At 38.2% G+C, this 20,612-nt stretch overlaps 1 protein-coding gene across 2 annotated transcripts in view; it reads left to right on the forward strand.

The window, feature by feature from the left end:
- LOC126457525 (thyroid receptor-interacting protein 11-like) overlaps window positions 1–20,612 on the forward strand; it is a 467,726-nt gene that overhangs the window by 435,693 nt on the left and 11,421 nt on the right. For both annotated transcript variants that reach the window (XM_050093868.1, XM_050093869.1), the window contains exons 20-21: window positions 13,217–13,298; window positions 14,274–14,424. In XM_050093868.1, coding sequence (XP_049949825.1) covers window positions 13,217–13,298; window positions 14,274–14,424 — 233 coding nt within the window. The remainder of the gene's footprint in view (window positions 1–13,216; window positions 13,299–14,273; window positions 14,425–20,612) is intronic.

Raw genomic sequence — 20,612 nt, forward strand, 5'->3', positions numbered from 1 at the left:
TACTTTTCCCTGAGAGAGGATTTGTTAAAAGTTGGTTGCTTTTTGAAGTCTCCTATTACATTACAGAAAACAAATTGTTTCCCAGTTTCGTTTTTTACAATATTGTTAACTCCCAACAAAATTTCTCATGAACATCGTTTGGTTGCAGATGCCAAGCTACCTGCAATAAATAATACACAAGTCATCCTGAAAAACCATTAAAACCGATTGTAAAGGTATTAACAAAAAGAAACAAATTGTTGTTTGGATTAATATTCCTATAATTTTGTAATTATTTAGTAAAAATGTTCACATTACAGATTAAATGAAACAGAAATCCACTGACGATGGCACAGAGGTGCTGAAACATGTTTGGGAACATGGAAAAAATGGAGTTCTGCATAACTGCTAAACCTGACACCTAGCAGTTTTAACTGCAAACATGGTAAACACAAGGAGCTGCAAACGCAAATGATGAATATTGTTACTGTTCTTTAATGAGATTCACACCTCTTTCACAATAACTGGCTTCTCAAGGCTTCTAATGTTCCTTTTTTGACCAGGAAGCATGATTCTTTGCCATAACAGCTGTTAGCATGTTATCATTCCACAAGGACAGAAGCTAAGTTTCAGGAATTCAGTACCAGAAATGGTTGGAAATTTTTATTGCAAATGCATTATTGATATTTGGTTCAATATCCTAGTAAGTTTTCAGGTGGCATACAAATAGGGAATATGATTAGGTGTATTATTTGCTTCCAGTATATGTTCTAGCTAGAAAAATAAATATTCTTCTTAAAGAGGTAACTGCTAGTGATCCTGAAACATCTGCAACTGAAACACACAAATTGTCTTTGAGATCAAAGTTTCTTGCGATATTATCCTCGTGTAAACGTTTTTGGTGTTTTTGTTGCATCAGATCCGAGTAAATCTCAACCTTTTGATGAAATCCTCCTCCATATTTGTCAAGAGCAGCTGACTTTCATGGCTGCTATCATAGTGATAATTTATAGCCAATAGACAGCTTGTTTTCCATTGATGTATCTCATCATTATGTCATGCTGCTAAAGATCGTGTTCATGTGTTCATTGGTGGCACCATCTCTCTCACAGGAACAAAAACAATTTAGCAGATTTCTCTTTGTCTTCTGGGCACCGAGAGCTTATTCTTGTGTGCCACTAATAACACAGGGTGTTCCAGGAGGAATGGTCAATATTCAGGAAGATGACGAGATAGATCATTCAAAGCAAAAAATTGCATTAAATATGGGCCCTAAAATGCATGTCTTAAGAGCTATGAACACTTCTGCATTTTTCAGTACTGTGAAACAAATCTCTTCTGCTGCTTTCAATATTTTGGAAGGTAGTAGTATAGTATAGATCAAACAAGAAAAAACTGTCCAGTAAACATGGGCCCTAAAGTACATACTGTAAGAGCTATGAGCACATGTTCATCTTTGCTAATGCGAACACATTTCTACTGAAAAAGTGCTCATAGCTCTTAAAGTATGCATTTTAGACCCCATGCTTACTACACAAAATATGGACAGCAAAGAGTGTGCAGTAGAAGAGATTTCTTTCACAGTATCAGAGATCGAGTGTTGCTCATAGCTCGTAAGGTATACATTTTAGAGCCCATGTTTGCTAGACTTTTTTCCTTTGAATTATTGTTCTTGACATATCCCTGAATATTGACCATTCCTCCTGGGACATCCTGTATAGCCACTGTTCCTGCATATTCCAATTCCTACTGTTTCTCTAATAACAGAATGCCAGTATGTAGAAACATAGGACAAAATTTTAAATTCATCAAATATTATTCTGTGTTTATTTTGTAAGATCATGGTCAGCAACTGCTGATTTCCGAAGTCCTCAGTTTTTAACATACATCTGGTGTCCTGCACAGCAGCACGTAACAGTACAGGTAGACAGATCAATATAATTGCTTCCACAGTTACAAGGAATTTTATTAATTCCAGGGACTCTGAGATGGAGACTATCTTTAACTGTGTGCAACATCTACTTTTCCTTCTTAGGTGTTCAGAAAATAAGTCTTGCACCTCTACTTCTGAGGACCCTACCTATTTTTCTAGATGTAGCACCATAGAAAGGAACTAGCACAATAGGTTGATCATCACAAAAGAAACAAGAGAGTGTGGAAATGTTGATCAATTGCTCATTCTCTTGATGTTCAGAAGAGACACAGAAATCCACTAAATTGTTCATGTTCATGTGAGAATGCTGACGTCATCAATGTGGACATGGACAAAATATCTAGCAGCATGACATAATTATGAGTCACACTGACCAATCACAAACCATCTATGGGCAATAAATGGTCAAAACAGCAGCACCTATGATTGTTAGTTGTTCATGAAAAAGACATGGACGATATACATTATTAATTGACATTAAGTCAGGACTGTCTGTGACTGTAACTTCTAGGGTAAGGGTGTATTTTATCAATTATATTCCATCTTAAGTCACAATATTTTTATTTTATAGTTGCTGCCAATATGGTTCAGAGCCACAACTCCATTGTCAAGGACTGTACAGGCATAATGGGTGTTACATCTGTTTCAGTTTTTCACCTAACAGAAACAGAAAGACATAGTTGTTAGTCTTAATGATAAAACAGTCTCAGATGGGATAACTGAGAGAAATAAAAGTATTTCAAAATAATATCTGCATTTGACCACATAACAATTGTCTTCTGCATTGGTGAAAAATTCTGCATTTGCTCTTACATTTTAAATGACTTAGCATGTTATGACGGTAGCTACTAAATGACTCAAATGACACATACTAAACTACATCATATTATGGGGTTGTGACAGAGTACTGAATTCGAAATTATTTCCAGTTACGAATGTTAATGAAAGAAAATAAAAAACAGGTTAGAGGAGCGAGAGTTGATCATTTCTGTTTTAAATTCTTATATATTCAACATGAGATTTGGTGTGTTTATTAACATACTGAGTGACTCAGAATACTCATTACAATTTCCAGCTTGTAATGCAAAGTGTGTAATTTATACCTGTGGAGATAGTAAAATAATAATAATAGTTTTGGGATTTTGTCAAAAGCTCGAGATTTTACTTAGATTTGATGCAGCAAGAAAACTAAGAATGTTTTGTGCAGTATATTGTTTTTGTCATCTATTTAACTCCTGGTATTTAATATCCTGTTCTTCAAAGTTGCCAAGCCAGCAGTGCTCACCAATTATCCTGCTGCTGTTTCTACACAGAACAAAAGTTTTAATGAAATCCAAGAACAGTAGACCAGGCATCATCAGTCAGCTCATTTCTACCACATATGTGAATCATCTTGTTCTTTCATCATGATTTCTTTAAATCTTCTGAAATGTGCTATTTCTGAACCATAAGTGGTATAGATGTAGATGTAAACTGCACCTGCTGGTGACTCAAAAATGTGATGATGATAATGGAGGTACAACCAATCATGACTGGAAAATTTTACTAGATTTATATAGGCATTCTTTTCTTGACTTGTTTTGCTTAATGTACTGATTGACACACTGAAAGTCTGAATTTTGTCTGTTACACTCCACTTTTCCACTGTTTGGTAAACAGCCATGGCTTCCCATTCTTCTGAAAAGTTAAGGGTTTCAGGAACTCTTTAACAATTGTGCTTGCCTTGAAAAGTTACTATCATTGCCCATGTATCAGTTGTTATAACACATGTGAGAGTTGGAAACAGGTTTCCATCCAAGTCCAATACTATTCTTGGCACTTCTTTAGCTTAAATTTATACTGACTATTTGTGTGTCTCACTTTTCTACATTTGTCCCTAAGGCATTAAAAAGCAGTGTGGCTTGTTGCCAGGTTTTCAGTCCTGTACATCAAAGCTCCTGTAACAGTCATTACTATATATACCCTATTTTCATTAGTGATTTTACACCTATCAAAAACTTCAGAAGGAAGGAAAATAAAAAAAAATAAAAATGAGAAGCTGGAACATTGTTGCTGCTACTGCAACTGTTGGTGTTACTAATACTTGCTGAACAATGACGGAGGAATTTTTCCTTCCATTACTGCTTTCCCTGTTTGATACTGAATAACAAGTTTCGATGTAACAAGATGATGTATACCAAAGTGTTGTTCCATTTCTTCATAACCCTTTTATTTATTTATTTTTTTGCAGTGTTTTGTGGCCTTTAGTTTTTGATGGACAAACACCAAGAAGCCTGGTTATTTTTTCTCTTTCACTGAGCCATAAAAGAATTCTTAGCTTATTCATTTTGCATCTCTCTCATACCATTTGAATGATTTGTGTCAAATAGATCTTCTATCATTCAAAAAAGATCTTTTTTGTTTCTTTTTCCTGCTATTCAGTTCTAGTCAGATTTCGTAATTGAAGACATAATAGCCACATGGTACTGTGACTAGTCCTAATGTATAGAAACACAAACACTTTCTAGGCCACTTTTTATTTTATTAGTAAAAGGTCCTCCTCAGATCCATTACTTATGACTTACTGTGAAGCACAGGTCATTGATCTGCAAAGATTCCAACTGGTGACCTGCATTTCACAATTCCAACCAGGGTTCAGCAGTCCAAACTCAACTTCAGATTATGTAAGCAAAACTTTCTTAGCAGTAAGCGCTATAACTTGGATACCATTGCATGGATTGACAACCATGGAGTTTTAGTTGTGAATGAACACTGGTATACAAACAAGCTAATTAGTGTATATCATACACTCTCTGTGATGTTGTGCCCTGTCCCCAGTAGAAAAGGAAACATAATGGTGGGGTAGCAATCTTTACTGTGACAGTTAAGTAGAAATTATAATGTAATGGATGTAAGTATTTTTAGAATAAAACGGTATTGTAGAACTTGCAGCAATTAATTACAAGTTGGAGTTAGAGAACTTATTTATTTTAAGTCCTTCCTGTGGTAGCCTGGATAATTTCTTTGAAGTTCTTAATGACTTGCGTGTTGACATAGTAAACATCACAAAATAATAATAATAATAATAATAATAATAATAATAAAGGCTGGGTTAAGATGATACTGACTTGAATTGTAAACAATGATCTGTTATCTACTGACTCCAGCTCAGGAAAACTGATTCAGTATTCAGTTTATTCACCATTATTCACCATTGACCACTTACAGTCGAATAAGCTTGAACATTAAATATACTATTAACAATAACTTTACAGTAAAGTTTTTACAATTTAATTCCACTTCTTTTAGGAATATTCATATATACTAATGTCAATGATTATTTGAAAATATTCTGTTATCTTGTAAAATGTGTGTTTGAGTAACCAATCATAAATCTTACATTTGAAAATATTGCTGGTCAGTGACGAGCAGATGCTGGAAGTTTATAGAAGAGTTTTTAACTTATTATTTTGTGTGAGTTAGCAGTCTTTGTGAGTCTGTGTCTTGGTATGTCGAAGTCCAGTTTGCCTCTGGTGTTGTGGGGATGTATGTTCTCTCTGGTCTCCAACTCACTTAAGTTGCTTTTGACATAAAGCAGTGCTGTGTAGATGTATAGATTCACAACAGTTAATATCATGTGCTTGATAATGAGGGGGTAGCAGTTTTTCTTAGGCTTAACTTTGCTCATTATTCTGTTTACCTTTTTTTTTTAATTTTCAAAATTTCACTGACATAGCAAGAATGTCCACATAACAATATGCCATAGGAAATGGGTGACTGAAACAGGCCAAAATATACCACCTTTAGATACTCATCAGTGAGTACATCTGTCAGTCTCCAGATGAGATAACACACTCTTGCAGATATGGCTAATATGTTCCTCCCAGTTTAATTTTGAATCAGTGTGGAATCCTAACAATTTAACTGATTTGCTTTCAACAACTATAGTTAAACCCAGAATTAGTTCTTGAGTTTTATCAGGATTACATAGGAATTCATTAGAAGAAAACCACTTCATTACTAGTTCTAGTTTTTCCTGTGTTGCCTGATGCAGTTCTGTTGTGTCATGGTGTGTACTGGGCAGTGTTGTGTCATCACACAATTGAATTTGCTCCTACATGGTAAGGTAAGTCATTAATTGCACTGAGCGAGGTGGCGCAGTGGTTAGCACACTGGACTCGCATTCGGGAGGACGACGGTTCAATCCCGTCTCCGGCCATCCTGATTTAGGTTTTCCGTGATTTCCCTAAATCGCTTCAGGCAAATGCTGGGATGGTTCCTTTGAAAGGGCACGGCCGACTTCCTTCCCCATCCTTCCCTCATCCGAGCTTGCGCTCCGTCTCTAATGACCTCATTGTCGACGGGACATTAAACACTAGTCTCCTCCTCCTCCATTAATTGCAGTGATGAACAGAAAAGGACCTAGGACCGAGCCCTGAGACACTCCAGTCCAAACTTCCGTCAGCGAGGAGCATCTATTTTTAATTGGTACAAACTGTTTCTTGTTCCTTAAGCATGATTTGATTACATATAAAGATGATTTGTGTATGCCGTAAAATTCCAGTTTTGCAAGTAAGGTGTTAAATGGTATGCAGTTGAAGGCTTTGCTAAGATCACGAAGTACAACTGATACTAGATCCTTACTTTTGAATGCAGTTAACACCTGGTTAACAAATTCAGTGACAGCAGTAGTGGTATTTTTACCATGTTGATATGCAAACTATCTGTTGGAGAGGAGATCATGCTTTTCAAAATAGTTATTTAATTGGCTGTACATTAGATATTCAAAAACTTTAGAAAAAATTGGGACAATAGAAACTGGTCGATAGTTTTGGGGCAGGTCCTTATCTCCCTTTTTAAAGACTGGTATCACTTTAGCAGTTTTGAGTGCATCTGAGAAAACTCCAGATTCTAAACACACATTAAAAATGAAAGAAAGAGGTTGACAGATAAAGTGAATTATTTTTTTCATTAGATAGTTAGAGAACCAATAACAGTCCATACTTTTGGAGTTGGTGAACCTTGTCACAGCTTTTACAATATTCTCTGGGGTGACAACATTCCAGTGGAAAGTATACCTCCTATGGGGCACAGCACCAAGACGATCTAATGCACAAGTGCCATTTTGCTTGATTTTGTTTTTCAGCTCACTCACTGAGGTTAGGAAGTAATTATTTACTTCTTCTGGGACCAGCATTGCATCTTGTGTGTGGGTTTGTGAATCATATTGGTTGATGATGTCCCATGCTGCTTTAAATTTGTTGGCAGCACTTTCAATGTAATGTTCACATGCATGTTTTTTGGCCAAGGACAGTTTGTCTTTGTAGGTTTTTTTACATTTTAGATAAACTCTATAAGAAGTATTATCTAGCTCAGGTCCTTGTTTACAAGAATTTTTATATATTCTGTACAGTCTGAGCATCTCCTCCCTAGTGAGAGCTAGCTCATCTGTATACCATTTTAGCTGTTTGTTTTTGTCTATGCTTAGGGCTACTTTTAATTAATGGTGAGCAGGTGTACCATAACTCTGAGTATTTTCAGGAAGCTGTTAAACACCATATCACCAGCACCCTTCCCAGATTGTGTGTTTTATACAAAATCCCAGTTAACATCAGATGATTTGTCAATAAATAAATTAATATATTCATCTTTCTGCCCTCTTATCCATGTGGCATTAGACTTGATTCTGACTGATGTGTCTGATTTAGGCAACTGACCGCTGCAGAACATTAAAATCAATGGTTCATGATCAGCTAGGGCTCCACTGGCAAGTCTGATGTCATACATATCTCTAGAAAAATTTACTATAATATTATCTACGCACGCATTATCCTGTGTGGTATGTAATTTGTACATTGTAAATTAAGTGATCTTAAGATATTAAAAAATGTTCTAGTAACATGTTCATCACTGTTGGCCATTTCAATGTTGAAATCGCCACAGATAATTAGTTTTGTTTTAGACTTTAGTATTTTCCTCATAAGCAGCTCAAATCTTTCGAGAAATGTATTTGCATCTCCACCTGGTATCTATATAAGCTAACAATTATAGTATTCTCTGCATTTAGTCTTATACAGATAAATTCTCCATCTAGTTCTGCACAGTAAGAGCTAACATCTATTTTGGTAAACATTATATTATCTTTAACAAATATTAGAACACCTCCATTCTTTCTTTCACTTTTTCACATAATGTCTCCAACAGCTTACCCTTGAGGAACAAAATATTGTACTTGATACTCTGTCAGCCAATTTTCTGAGACACAAACAACATCAATGTTTTCAATACTGCAAAAATGTTCTAATTGTAATACTTTGTTCCTAATGCAGTGAATGTTCATTTGCATCACAGTAACAGATTTATGTTTATTGTTTATTGTCTGTGAACACTCTCTCACCTGAATGTTGCTTTTAGCATCTAGTTCAAGTACAGGAGGTTTATTACCTGCCGATTCACTGACTTTTACACTAAAAAATGATGCACATTCCAGGTATTATTCAAATCGCTACTTTTGTAAATTGTTTTATTCCGTATGAGTCTTTCTTTAATTATTTCGTTGACACGTTCGCACACAAACTTTTTCCAATAATAGTTTAGGTGGTGCCCATGTCTGGTGTGAAGGTTACGCTGCAGTTTACTTATATTGACCACAGCATAATTTGTGTATTCAGAGCACAGTTTCTTTATTTTAACATTGGTTCTTCGAATTTCTTTATTAACGCACGAACTCCAGATTAGATCGTGCCTATGAGGCACTGTATCAACAACTGTATTCCTTGATTAATTTTTTTCTAGAAAGTTCTGAAGCACTTTTACGCAAACAAGTGCTTCATTTTTCACATCATCATTTGATCCCGTTATGCATACAACAAAGTCATTTTCTTGTGTGGATTTTGTTTGAGTGCATGTGTCTAAACTATGTTTAGTTCCCACTCCAGGTTTGACAACACTGGTCACTGCTATGTCTCGATTTATTTCTTGAAACATACTAGATATATTCCTGCCATGGCTGTCTGTTAGAAAAAGCACACTGTTCTTTTTACCTGATGTTCCCCATTTATCATCATTTTTCTCAGCTTTATTATTCGTTTTCAGCGCATTGTCTTTTGCAAGGTCTGGATCATTTACACTGTCCTTAACACCATCACTGGACTGCAGAACACCATATTTGTTTATACTAGATCAGTTTAATTCAACTTTCCAGACAAATAAGCCCACTAGACAGGTCAATAGCAGCAAAAAATGCATTGACAATTTTACAACTAACAAAATTCCCCTGGAGCTTGTCTTTTCTGAGCACCATGCGTTTCAGGTACTGACAGAAGCTGAAAATCATTATATGATTAACAAAAAGAAAAAAAAAATGTGACAAAAAGAACCAATCTTGATGATGATGTTGAAAGCCATTTGAATTTGCCATAAATGAGTGAAAAAAAATCCATGAAATGGAAGCCACAATATGAAAACTGACACTTTTTCAGTAATCACAGACTAAATGTGGAATTGAAGAACTATCATGGTTATTACTACCATCTATTATCAGAAACTACATGGTCCAGTTACATTAATGTGACCACCACATATAATCAATGTCTACGTGCAATAACCACTCACAGATGGCAGGTGACAGCACTAGCAATAGGAGTAAATAATGCATGTCTGGGGGGCATAATGCTGAAATGGAGTGATTTACTGAATAATCAAAAGGGCATGATCACTGCCTTTCAGGCCAAAGATGGAAGCATTTCTGAAATGCCTAACACTGTAAACTGTTCATGTGCCACCAAGTATACTGTGCCTGGCAAAATGGTGCTATTGAAAACTGCTGACAAGGCAACTGTGGCACACCATGGGCCATAGATAACAGAGGTGAATGATGGCTGTGGAGATGTCTATGGACAACTGTTGAGCAACTGACATCCCAGATGAACCAAGAGACTACCAATAGTGTCTCTTCAATGACCATTCAGCAAACGTTGCTGTGTATGTGTTGAAGGTTGGAATTTGCAGGCCAGTAGTCCAACTGTGTATCCACTGAGTGGCAAAAAGTGTCCATTTTAGATTAATCATGTTTTATGCTGCATCAAAAAAATGACTGTTGGCATGTACAACATGAAAGTCTGAAAACAAACACGCTGCAACAATCGTTGGAAGGGCTGTAGTCTGGGGAATGTTTTCACTTTATTTCCTGGGTAATCTTGTTGTTATGGAAGGCACAATTTATCAACACAAGTATGCATCTACCTTTGGCAACCATGTCCATCCCTATATTCAGTTTGTTTTTCCTCTGCATAGTAGCATCTACCTGCAGGACAATACATGTCACACAGCTCGCAGTGTACATGCATGGTTTGAAGAGGACCAGGGTGAATTTACTGTACTCTGCTGGCTATCGAGCCCCCAGATTTAAACTCCATCAAGAATCCGTGGTATGAGCTCGATCAGGCTGTTCACACCATGGATTCTCTACTGAGAAACTTTGCACATCTGGACACAACTTTGGAGTCAGAATGTCTCCACATCCCTGTTGGTACCTTCCAGAAACTCATTGACTCTTCTTGCATGTCTCGCAGTGGCCTGTGTTGCAAATTCGGTTATTCTGGCTGTTCGGTTATTCTGGCTGTTCGGTTATTCTGGCTGTTCGGTTATTCTGGCTGTTTGGTTATTCTGGCTGTTCGGTTATTCTGGCTGTTCGGTTATTCTGGCTGTTTGGTTATTCTGGCTGTTGACTCATCTCAGTCTTTCCTGCGTTTTCTGAGGTAATTGAGGAAGTTCTTTACACTATGTGAATCATATTCCTGAGTCAACAAAATGAAAAATTTGAGAATCAGAACAGCTTTTCAGAAAACAGGCAACTTCAGTAGCCACATCACAGTTAATAGATGAAACAATAACTGCCATAGAGAACAGGGAGTATGTGACTGGAGTGTTCCTTTATCTTGAAGAAGCATTTGATTGTGTTAACAATATTATACTATTTAAAAAGCTATGGAACCTGAGTATTAGATGAACTGGCTATGAATTGATAAAAGTTCATCTGAGCAACAGGAAACAATTTGTGCTGCATAAAACAAACAGTGAGTCGTTCAAATCCAAAACTACAAATTTCAAATGAGAGCCACAAGATTCTGACTTGGGACTCCTTCTCTTCTTGATTTATTCTTTTTTCTTAATGATGTAAAATACTGTCCTCCTAGCTTTAAAAAAGATGTAACATGTTCAAACACAAGGCCTGTGACAGTTAGAGGTACTGTACAACAATGTACCAATGAAATAGTCCGGAATTTCAATGAAAGCCAATAAATGTAAGTGCTAAAAATACTGTAGTAATGGAATTTTACACCAAGAAGCAGTGTGTGGCATGAAATTATCCATAGGAAATGACATTGTAAAAAAAGAAAGCTGACAAAATTCATAGGAATCACAGTCCAGGACAATGTCATATGGGACATGCTTATTGTTTCCTTAGCCTGTAAGCTGTTGAAAGACATATTTGTCATAAACATAATCAGAAAATGTTGTGAAGATGTGTGTGTGTGTGTGTGTGTGTGTGTGTGTGTGTGTGTGTGTGTGTGTGTGTGTGTGTTAAAAATGTCGTATTACTCAGTGTTATCATCACATTTGAAAAGGCGGTAAAAGTATGGAATTTAACAACACAAACCAACCTAAATGCATTACTAACACTGCAGAAAAATGTGCCAGAATTATTTGTGGTACCAAACCCAAAGAATCCTGTTTTAACCTGTTTCTAAGATTTGATAAGCTTATACTGTATATTGGACATAATATTGCTTGAGAAATTAATGAATCCAAACTTAAACCATGACCGACAGTAGCATAAAACTACACAAAAATCAGAATACCACATAAATAGCCAAAGAACAGATATTATATGAAAAAATAGGCAATTCATGCTAGGCAGAAGCTAGACAATGCCTTTCCTAAAAACCTTAAATTAAAAGACCAACTTAGAGAATTTTAACAGGAAATCCATTTTATTCTCCAGATGAATTCTTTGTCTTCATGAAAAATAAAAAGAAATGTTCTGCTTTACAAGTATTTATGGGTTATCATGTTAGGCAGTTCACAAGCAATCTAAGGAGGATGAAAATAATTGTTTCTTGTATATGAGCTCTGTTCAAAAAATTCTGAAACATTCATAATTTCGCGCCAATCGTGAGTTGGAGTGAAATGCTGTTGGCATCCCTGTACATGCCTGTGTTTAATGTTGAACTGCCAAAAATTTCATTGTTGTATGTCTGTTAGCTGTTGTTAAGTGCTGTGTTGATTAGAACATCGTGTCACACAGTTTGTGAATTTCGAGATGGCAGAGTTAGAGGAGCAACATGTCTGCGTTAAATTTTCCATGAAACTCAAGAAAATCTTTACAGAGATACACCAAATAACACAGGAAGTCTATGGTGATGAGTACTTAAGCTGTACTCAGTGTTAGGAATGGTTCAGCTAGAACACACAGGTACAAACAATGAAAAATCTGATTTTATAAATGAGGAAGACAAGTAGAAGATATTACATTTGTTTTGTTTTTATGTTATTTCTACATTATGTTCTATGTGTATGCTTATGTTCTCCCTTGATGGAGGTATATGTTCTTTTTCATGCGTCCACACTTATAAATCGTGTATCGTGTAAACTATGTATCTAAATATCTAGATGTGTACATATATACTCCTTTTATGGAATTATGTGCTCTTATTAAGTATGTCCATATTTATAAACTAGAGAAACAAACATGAAAAAGACTTAAAATGGAAGATTTTAAACCACTATGAAAAATATTAAGAAACGGGAAGAAATCTAACATGTGTTTACCTTTTTATGTTGTAATGTACTTCTGGGAGCATCCATATGCTTTCTTTTAATGTATTTTGTTTTTAAGGTATACTTAGATAGGCATAGAATTATTCCTTGATGAGTCACCAGTGTTTCAATCAAATGATTGTTTGTAACATGTCATGTGACCATAAAGTTTCTATTCTACATTGCAATTGCTTTGTTTTACGTTCATTGGAAATTAGCCATTTACTGAAGAGTGAAAGGCATAGCTGTGCTAATTGTCTTGCTTTCATTATACATTGCCATTTCTTATTCATTTCATCATTGAATTTCATATCTTCCTTAATAAACTGATACAACTGGAATTTGCATTTAAAGGAAACCTTAATAATTGGGAAGTTAAAATTTGTGGTCAATAACATATTAAAAATTACTGGCAATCTGGTCAGATAGACTAATAATTAATTGTGAAAGTAAGTTAGATATTTTTTTCTTATACACAGTAGTTATTCTTTTAATTTGTTTTAGTGGCAGAACTGACTGAAAAGTTGGAGAAAGCTGAGCAGCTCTCACAGTCTAAAGTGACTGTTGGTGAAAATAAGATTGACAGGTAAAAGAAGAAAATTTAGTTAAATAAAGTAAAACTTCAGTTGGAACAATTTCTCTTTTCTTGCTTGAAAGTATTTGGTTTCATATATGCTATTTGTTCTTGGAGCTGCAAGTAAGGCTCGTTCATCCCTTCAATCTGTACTAAGCATTTATCATGTTTTCCTTATTTTCCCCTCTCAATATACGCACTGTCAGCTGTTTCTGATGTTGACACTGAAGACACACTGTTTCTCATTTTATTAAAATGAAAATATTTTTACATAGAATTTTTTAAGCCAGAAGAGCTGTTTCACAGAGAACTTAAATTCAGTGTCCAGTTTGTTTAATATGTGGAAGATCTGCAGAAATATAAATTTTAATCTCATTTCTCAATTTACTACAGCATAAATATTAACATACTGTTGTTTGCCAGCTGTGTACTTTTTCTGTTATATTCTAGAAGTAAGCAAAACTTTGAACTTGCAAAGTATCTTTCACACATGATTGGTTAGCAGTATATCAAGCAGTACCAAATGGTACCACATCTTATACTATGTATTGGCAATGCATAGTAATACATGTGAATTTTTGTTTTTCCATTTTGGGAAGTCTGCAAGCTGTAAACATAAACAGCAGGAAGAGTGTAAGTGATTCTCAACAAAACAGTTCATTGGGTACACAAAGTGTGCGTTTCATTTCTGGAAGAAATTGGTTAATACGGATCCAGTAAGAATTTTCAGGTGTGCATGTAGATGTCTGATTTGTGTTTGACATTTTAAGCTGACTGGGTTTCCCTAAAATTTTACGTTTCCAGAATTGTATTCTTTTTATCCAACAAGTGTTCAATAGTTCCAAATATAGTTAGCATACAATGTACTTTCAGTTAATGTCAGTGTAAATATTTTTTTCATCAGTAAACTGTGACATTTCTGTAACAGTTTCCATGAAACATTTTTTGAATGAGCACTGTTGTATTAATCATTAATATATTTTCCAGGAACTTGGTGAAGAACTTAATGCTTGGCTATTTCTCAGCACCAGCTGCTAGTAAAAGTCAAGTGCTTCGTGTACTTGGAAGTGTGCTGGAATTATGTCCTGATGAGCTTTCAAAACTTGGCTTGGCATCCAATAGTCCAGACTCGAACCAGGTAAAGTTTTATGCTGTTTGTTTAAAACCAAAATGAAACTCGCATTTAAGAATGAGCTCCATAAAATCATCTAAGCAAAATATATGAAGATAGTAACTGTTCCCAGAAGAACAGATACCACCGATGACCGTGCAGCTTCTCTAGAATAAATGATAATTAATTGAAACCCTCAGCTGCCGACAGGTGTTGCTGATATACCTCAATGGGGTCATCTGAAAATGTGTGCCCCAACCGGGACATTACGTATGTAGATTGTGGACAGTTGTAAATATGGGTCTCATGGGAAGCGTGCAAGGGATAAGTCCCTGCAGTCGCGCTATGCAGTGTCCTCAGTGGCTCAGATGAATAGAGTGTCTGCCATGTAAGCAGGAAATCCCAGGTTCGAGTCCTGGTTGGGGCACACATTTTCAGCTGTCCCCATAGAGGTATATGAACAACACCTATCGACAGCTGAGGGTTTCAATTAATTATCATTTAAGCAAAGTATGTTTAACGTAGTAGTGGTGCTACTGGATTCACAGTTTTGTTCCTATATTAAGTATAAATCAGGAACACAGATTGTTTTTTTATCCTTAATAGTCCTTTCAAGCAATAGAAGAAAATGAAAGTGGATTAAATGGAAAATGGAATGAAATCATTGTTAAAGGAAACTGCAAAATGTGGTTCACCAAGTAGAAATTGTGCTACAATTGTAAAATATAAGCACTCTGCTGTATTGGCAATGAAACAATACTCTTATAATGAAAATTATAATGAAGCTATTGTAGCCCGTGAATTGATAGCAGTCAGTCACCATAGGTATCCTCCCTTAGGTGGCTTGGCTACCACTGGGCCCCAGCCTTTGCAACATCTTTTCCCTTCTGTGCTGCATGTCTATCCTCTTGCTGTTCCTTTTCCCCTCCCTTAGGGAATGTGTCCGGGGTGTTTTTGGGAATGTGTTCCACATTTTCAGTAGCTGATATAAGAAAAGACTCACCACTTTTTTTTCGTTACTTTTTTCTTTATTCATTCATCTTCTCCTATCCTTCCTCCACTTCAGTGTTTAAGGTTCCTCTTTTTCTTCTTCCTCCCTGTGTGCTTCTGAAGGCTGGCCCACGCATGACAAGTGACTGGGTAATGCATAATTCCCAGCCCCAGATCAACAGGTAAGGTTCGCAAGTACCCCCTGGTACAGGCCTGTTCCAAGAAGGGGTGATTGCCCGAGCTGCTCCCTTCCGAAATTGCCGATTGGTCCCACTATCAGGTGTTTGGGAGGTGTGACCTGAGTTGTGAGCAATCACCTAAGGCAGCTGAGCCCCCTCTGAAGGGGAGGGGGGGAGCAGTTGGAAGGAGAATGCCACTGGAGATGCTGGTACTCACGGGGATTTTCTCACAATGAGCCAATGATCTTCTTCGCAGTCAATGTCTGTGAAATGTAAATGGAATGAGGCTCCCGATTCAAAGATCTCCTAGCTGTACTGTGGTTCCTCATGGTTTCACATACTGAAGACGGTCAGTCCTTTGCAACGGTAAATGCATTTCTTACTTGGAAAGATGTTGATAAAATTGCTGAGCCTGTGAAATCCTGCTCTCATTTACGCAAAGGCACTTTGCTTTTGGAGACTACTTCTGATTCTCAAGCACAACAACTGCTTACCGCTTCACTCCTCCACTACTATCCTGTTCATGTTGAGGCCCATAGAACCCTGAATTGTTCCTGTAGTGTTACTTACACTAGGCTGCTTGATAGTCTGACTGAACCAAAATCCAGATGTACCTCTCTGATCAGGGTGTCATTGCAGTCCATTGGGTGATGAAAAAGGTAGATGCATCCTTGGTGCCCACAAACACTCTTTTTATCACTTCTGATAGAGTGGTGTTTCCATCCAAGATCAAAGCAGACTATGAAGTTGTCACAGTTTGACTGTACATTCCAAACCTGTTGCACTGCTACCAGTGTCATCATTTCAACCACATTCAACTGTCCTGTCAGCACCCAGTCAATGTGTAACCTGTGGTAGGGATGCTTACACGGTCGATTGTCTGCTTCCTTCTCCCCACTGTATCAACTGCATTGGCGACCGTGCTGCCTCCTCTCGATATTGTCCCACGTATCTCAACGAGTGGGCTGTCTGGGAGATCCACGTAAGGAAAAAAGTGCCTTACCCGGTCACTTGCAAGTTATTGGCTAGTTGCAAACCTTATGTTCTACCATCTGGCTCTTACAGTAATGTTCTTGCTACATCTCGCTCCACGAAGGGCATGGCCACATGCAACCTCAAATTGAGCACCAAGGTTGTAAAATCACCCAGTGTCATGGTAGCATCCCCATCTCCTCCTCCAGCTGTGCAACACGTCACCAATTTTTCACCTCATGGGATGATGTCAGCTGCTGCACATCTGGAAGGGGGAAAGGACAGAAGTAATACTGCTGCAAAGACTTCCTACATCCCTCCAGCCGACACACATCTGAGTCTTCCTCTGACAACCGGAAAGACTCCAAGAAGTTGTTGTTGTTGTGGTCTTCAGTCCTGAGACTGGTTTGATGCAGCTCTCCATGCTACTCTATCCTGTGCAAGTTTCTTCATCTCCCAATACGTACTGCAGCCTACATCCTTCTGAATCTCTTTAGTGTATTCATCTCTTGATCTCCCTCTACGATTTTTACCCTCCACGCTGCCCTCCAATACTAAATTGGTGATCCCTTGATGCCTCAGAACATGTCCTACCAACCGATCCCTTCTTCTAGTCAAGTTGTGCCACAAACTCCTCTTCTCCCCAATCCTATTCAATACCTCCTCATTAGTTATGTGATCTACCCATTTAATCTTCAGCATTCCTCTGTAGCACCACATTTCGAAAGCTTCTATTCTCTTCTTGTCTAAACTATTTATCGTCCATGTTTCACTTCCATACATGGCTACACTCCATACAAATACTTTCAGAAACGACTTCCTGACACTTAAATCAATACTCAATGTTAACAAATTTCTCTTCTTCAGAAACGCTTTCCTTGGCATTGCCAGTCTACATTTTATATCCTCTCTACTTCGACCATCATCAGTTATTTTGCTCCCCAAATAGCAAAACTGCTTTACTACTTTAAGTGTCTCATTTCCTAATCTAATTCCCTCAGCATCACCCGACTTAATTCGACTGCATTCCATTATCCTCGTTTTTCTTTTGTTAATGTTCATCTCATACCCTCCTTTCAAGACACTGTCCATTCCATTCAACTGCTCTTCCAGGTTCTTTGCTGTCTCTGACAGAATTACAATGTCATCGGCGAACCTCAAAGTTTTTATTTTTTCTCCATGGATTTTAATACCTACTCCGAATTTTCTTTTGTTTCCTTCACTGCTTGCTCAATATACAGATTGAATAACATCGGGGAGAGGCTACAACCCTGTCTCACTCCCTTCCCAATCACTGCTTCCCTTTCATGTCCCTCGACTCTTATAACTGCCATCTGGTTTCTGTACAAATTGTAAATAGCCTTTCACTCCCTGTATTTTACTCCTGTCACCTTCAGAATTTGAAAGAGAGTATTCCAGTCAACATTGGCAAAAGCTTTCTCCAAGTCTACAAATGCTAGAAATGTAGGTTTGCATTTTCTTAATCTAGCTTCTAAGATAAGTCGTAGGGTCAGTATTGCCTCACGTATTCCCGTATTTCTACGGAATCCAAGAAGTTAAACAAAGACAAATGATCTTCGCCTTCAATGACTCGGAGATCCTCTATGATGGTGTAGCCACACGATACACTCGCCTGACTGACCTCCATATTGCCGGTGGGCACCACCAACCATTTTTCTGCCATGGATTCTGTAGACTGAAAGAAGGAGAATGCTAACAACTGTGTAGATCTCATGGAGTAGTACCCTCCAGCTTGTGTGTGCTGGAGCAGTGAGTCTTCACAAACTGGCAGTCAGCAGCTGCCAAAGTGACACCCCTTTGTTTTTTCCCTCCTCCCCTTTTCCCATCATGACTCTCCTCCAGTGAAATGTTCACAGCCTTTGATCTGACAAAGAGGACTTATGGCTGCTCTTAGAATCAGAACATCTGCTTGTTCTCTGCCTCCAGGAAACAAAATTGCGTCCTTGCGACCACTTTGAACTCTTGCATTTCTTTCTGATCTGCTTTGACCTTCTCCCCGAGGGCGGTATTCCATCTCGTGAGGGAGTGAGTCATGCTGCTCATCCCTGATGATGTACATAGTCAACCCATCTCCCTGACTACCCAGCTTGAAGCTGTTGCAGTCCTTATTTTCTTTCCTCACTTGACATTTTCCCTTGTACCGGTTACATCTCTCTATCGTCACCAGGACAGACCTCCTCCAACTTATTGGGCAGCTATCTTACCCCTTTCTGCTGCTTGGTGACTTTCATGCACACCATCCCCTTTGGGGTTCTCTCATAACCTGTCCGAGAGGTGCCCTCTTGGCTAACCTTCTCAATCAACTTAACATCATCTGCTTTAACATGGGAGCACTCACATTCCTTTCACACTCCACACACACCTATTACCGTTTGTACCTATCCTTCTGCACTGCCCAGGTTGCCCATCATCTCGAGTGGTCCATTCTCCCTGTCACATACTCGAGCAACCGTTTCCCATGTGCTATCTGTTTGCTGACTCCAACCCCTTCTACGTGCACACCAAAATGGCAACTTTCTAAGGCCAGCTGGAGGCTTTGCTCCTCCCTAGTGACCTTGAATGAACAACATTTCCCCAGTTGTGTTGACTAGGTAGAATATCTTACAAACATTATCCTTACTGCTGCAGAACGTTCCATTCCTCACATTTCCTCTTTAATGCACCACGTCCCTGTACCTTGGTGGACTGACATGTGCCACGATGCAATTTGCACATGGAGGTGTGCTCTCTTCATTTTTAACCATCATCCTACGATGGCAAACTGTATTCATTATAAATGGTTGCATGCACAGTGTCGTTGTGTTCTTCACGATAGCAGAAAAGCTAGCTGGATTTCATTTACTAGTTCTTTTAACAGTTCCACTTGCTCTTTCTTCATGTAGGACAACCTCCAACAGTTCTCTGGGACCAAGGCGCATTCCCAAATTTCTGGCATGACAGTAGCAAACTTATTGCTATCTCCAATACCTTGGGCTTCCACTTTGTGGAGATTTCAAGCTCCTCCCACTATCACCCTGCCTTCCTCCATCAGAAATGAGCAGAGGAGGTATGGGCGATACCCTTCTCTTCTCAGAATAGTGAGTGCTACAATGCCACCTTTACTATGAGGGAGCTGGATCGTGCTCTCACTTCATCCTGGTCCTCCACTGCAGGGCCAGATGATGTTCACATTCTTTCTCTTGAAGGCAAACATTTTCTCCTTTATATTTACAATGACATCTGGGCAGAGGGCACAGTTCCCAAACACTGATGTGAAGCCACTGTCATACCCATACCTAAGCCCGCTAAGAACAAACACCGTCCTTCTAGCTACTGCCAATTTCTCTCAGCAGCTGTGTCTGGTGTCTGCAAGGTGATGGAATGTATGATTCATACCTGGCTGGTATGGTGGCTCAAGTTTCCCAATGTACCAACTACTGCACAGTATGGATTTCAAGTGGCCATTCTGCAGTTTACCATCATGTCACTTTGTCCACCCATGTCATGCGTGGTTTTCCACAGAAATCCCAGACTGTGGCCATGTTTTTTGATTTGGAGGAAGCCTGCTACACCTGCTGGAGGACTGGTGTCCTCTGTACTCTCGACATGTGAGGCTTCTGTGGCCACATGCCCCATTTACTTGTTGGACACATTTATCCAGAAAAAATTGATGTGCCTCAGGGTCCTGTCCTGAATGCCATCCTCTTTGTTATCACCTTTAACCCTATAATGGCATCTCTGGCTCCCATTTTGTTGACAATTTTGCCATCTGTTCCAGTTCTCCATGGACTTTTCTTATTGAGTGGTCTCTTCAGCGATGTCTTGATCGCCTTTACTCATGGAGCATCAACAAAACTATTTTTATGAATTTCTGGCGGTGCAACTGGTTTCTTCCACCATCTTTACATTTTGGGCCTGTTGCTCTTCTGTTCATTGAAACTAGGAATTTCCTGAAGTTCATGCTCGGTAGGAAACTTTCTTGGTCCTCCCACATGTCTTACCTGGCAGCCCGCTGTATGCGGTCCTTCAGTGTCCTACATGTCCTCAGTGCTACTTCCTGGGGAGCAGATTGAA

Source organism: Schistocerca serialis, chromosome 2 (assembly GCF_023864345.2).
Source record: "Schistocerca serialis cubense isolate TAMUIC-IGC-003099 chromosome 2, iqSchSeri2.2, whole genome shotgun sequence".
In the NCBI taxonomy this organism is placed as follows: Eukaryota; Metazoa; Arthropoda; class Insecta; order Orthoptera; family Acrididae; genus Schistocerca; species Schistocerca serialis.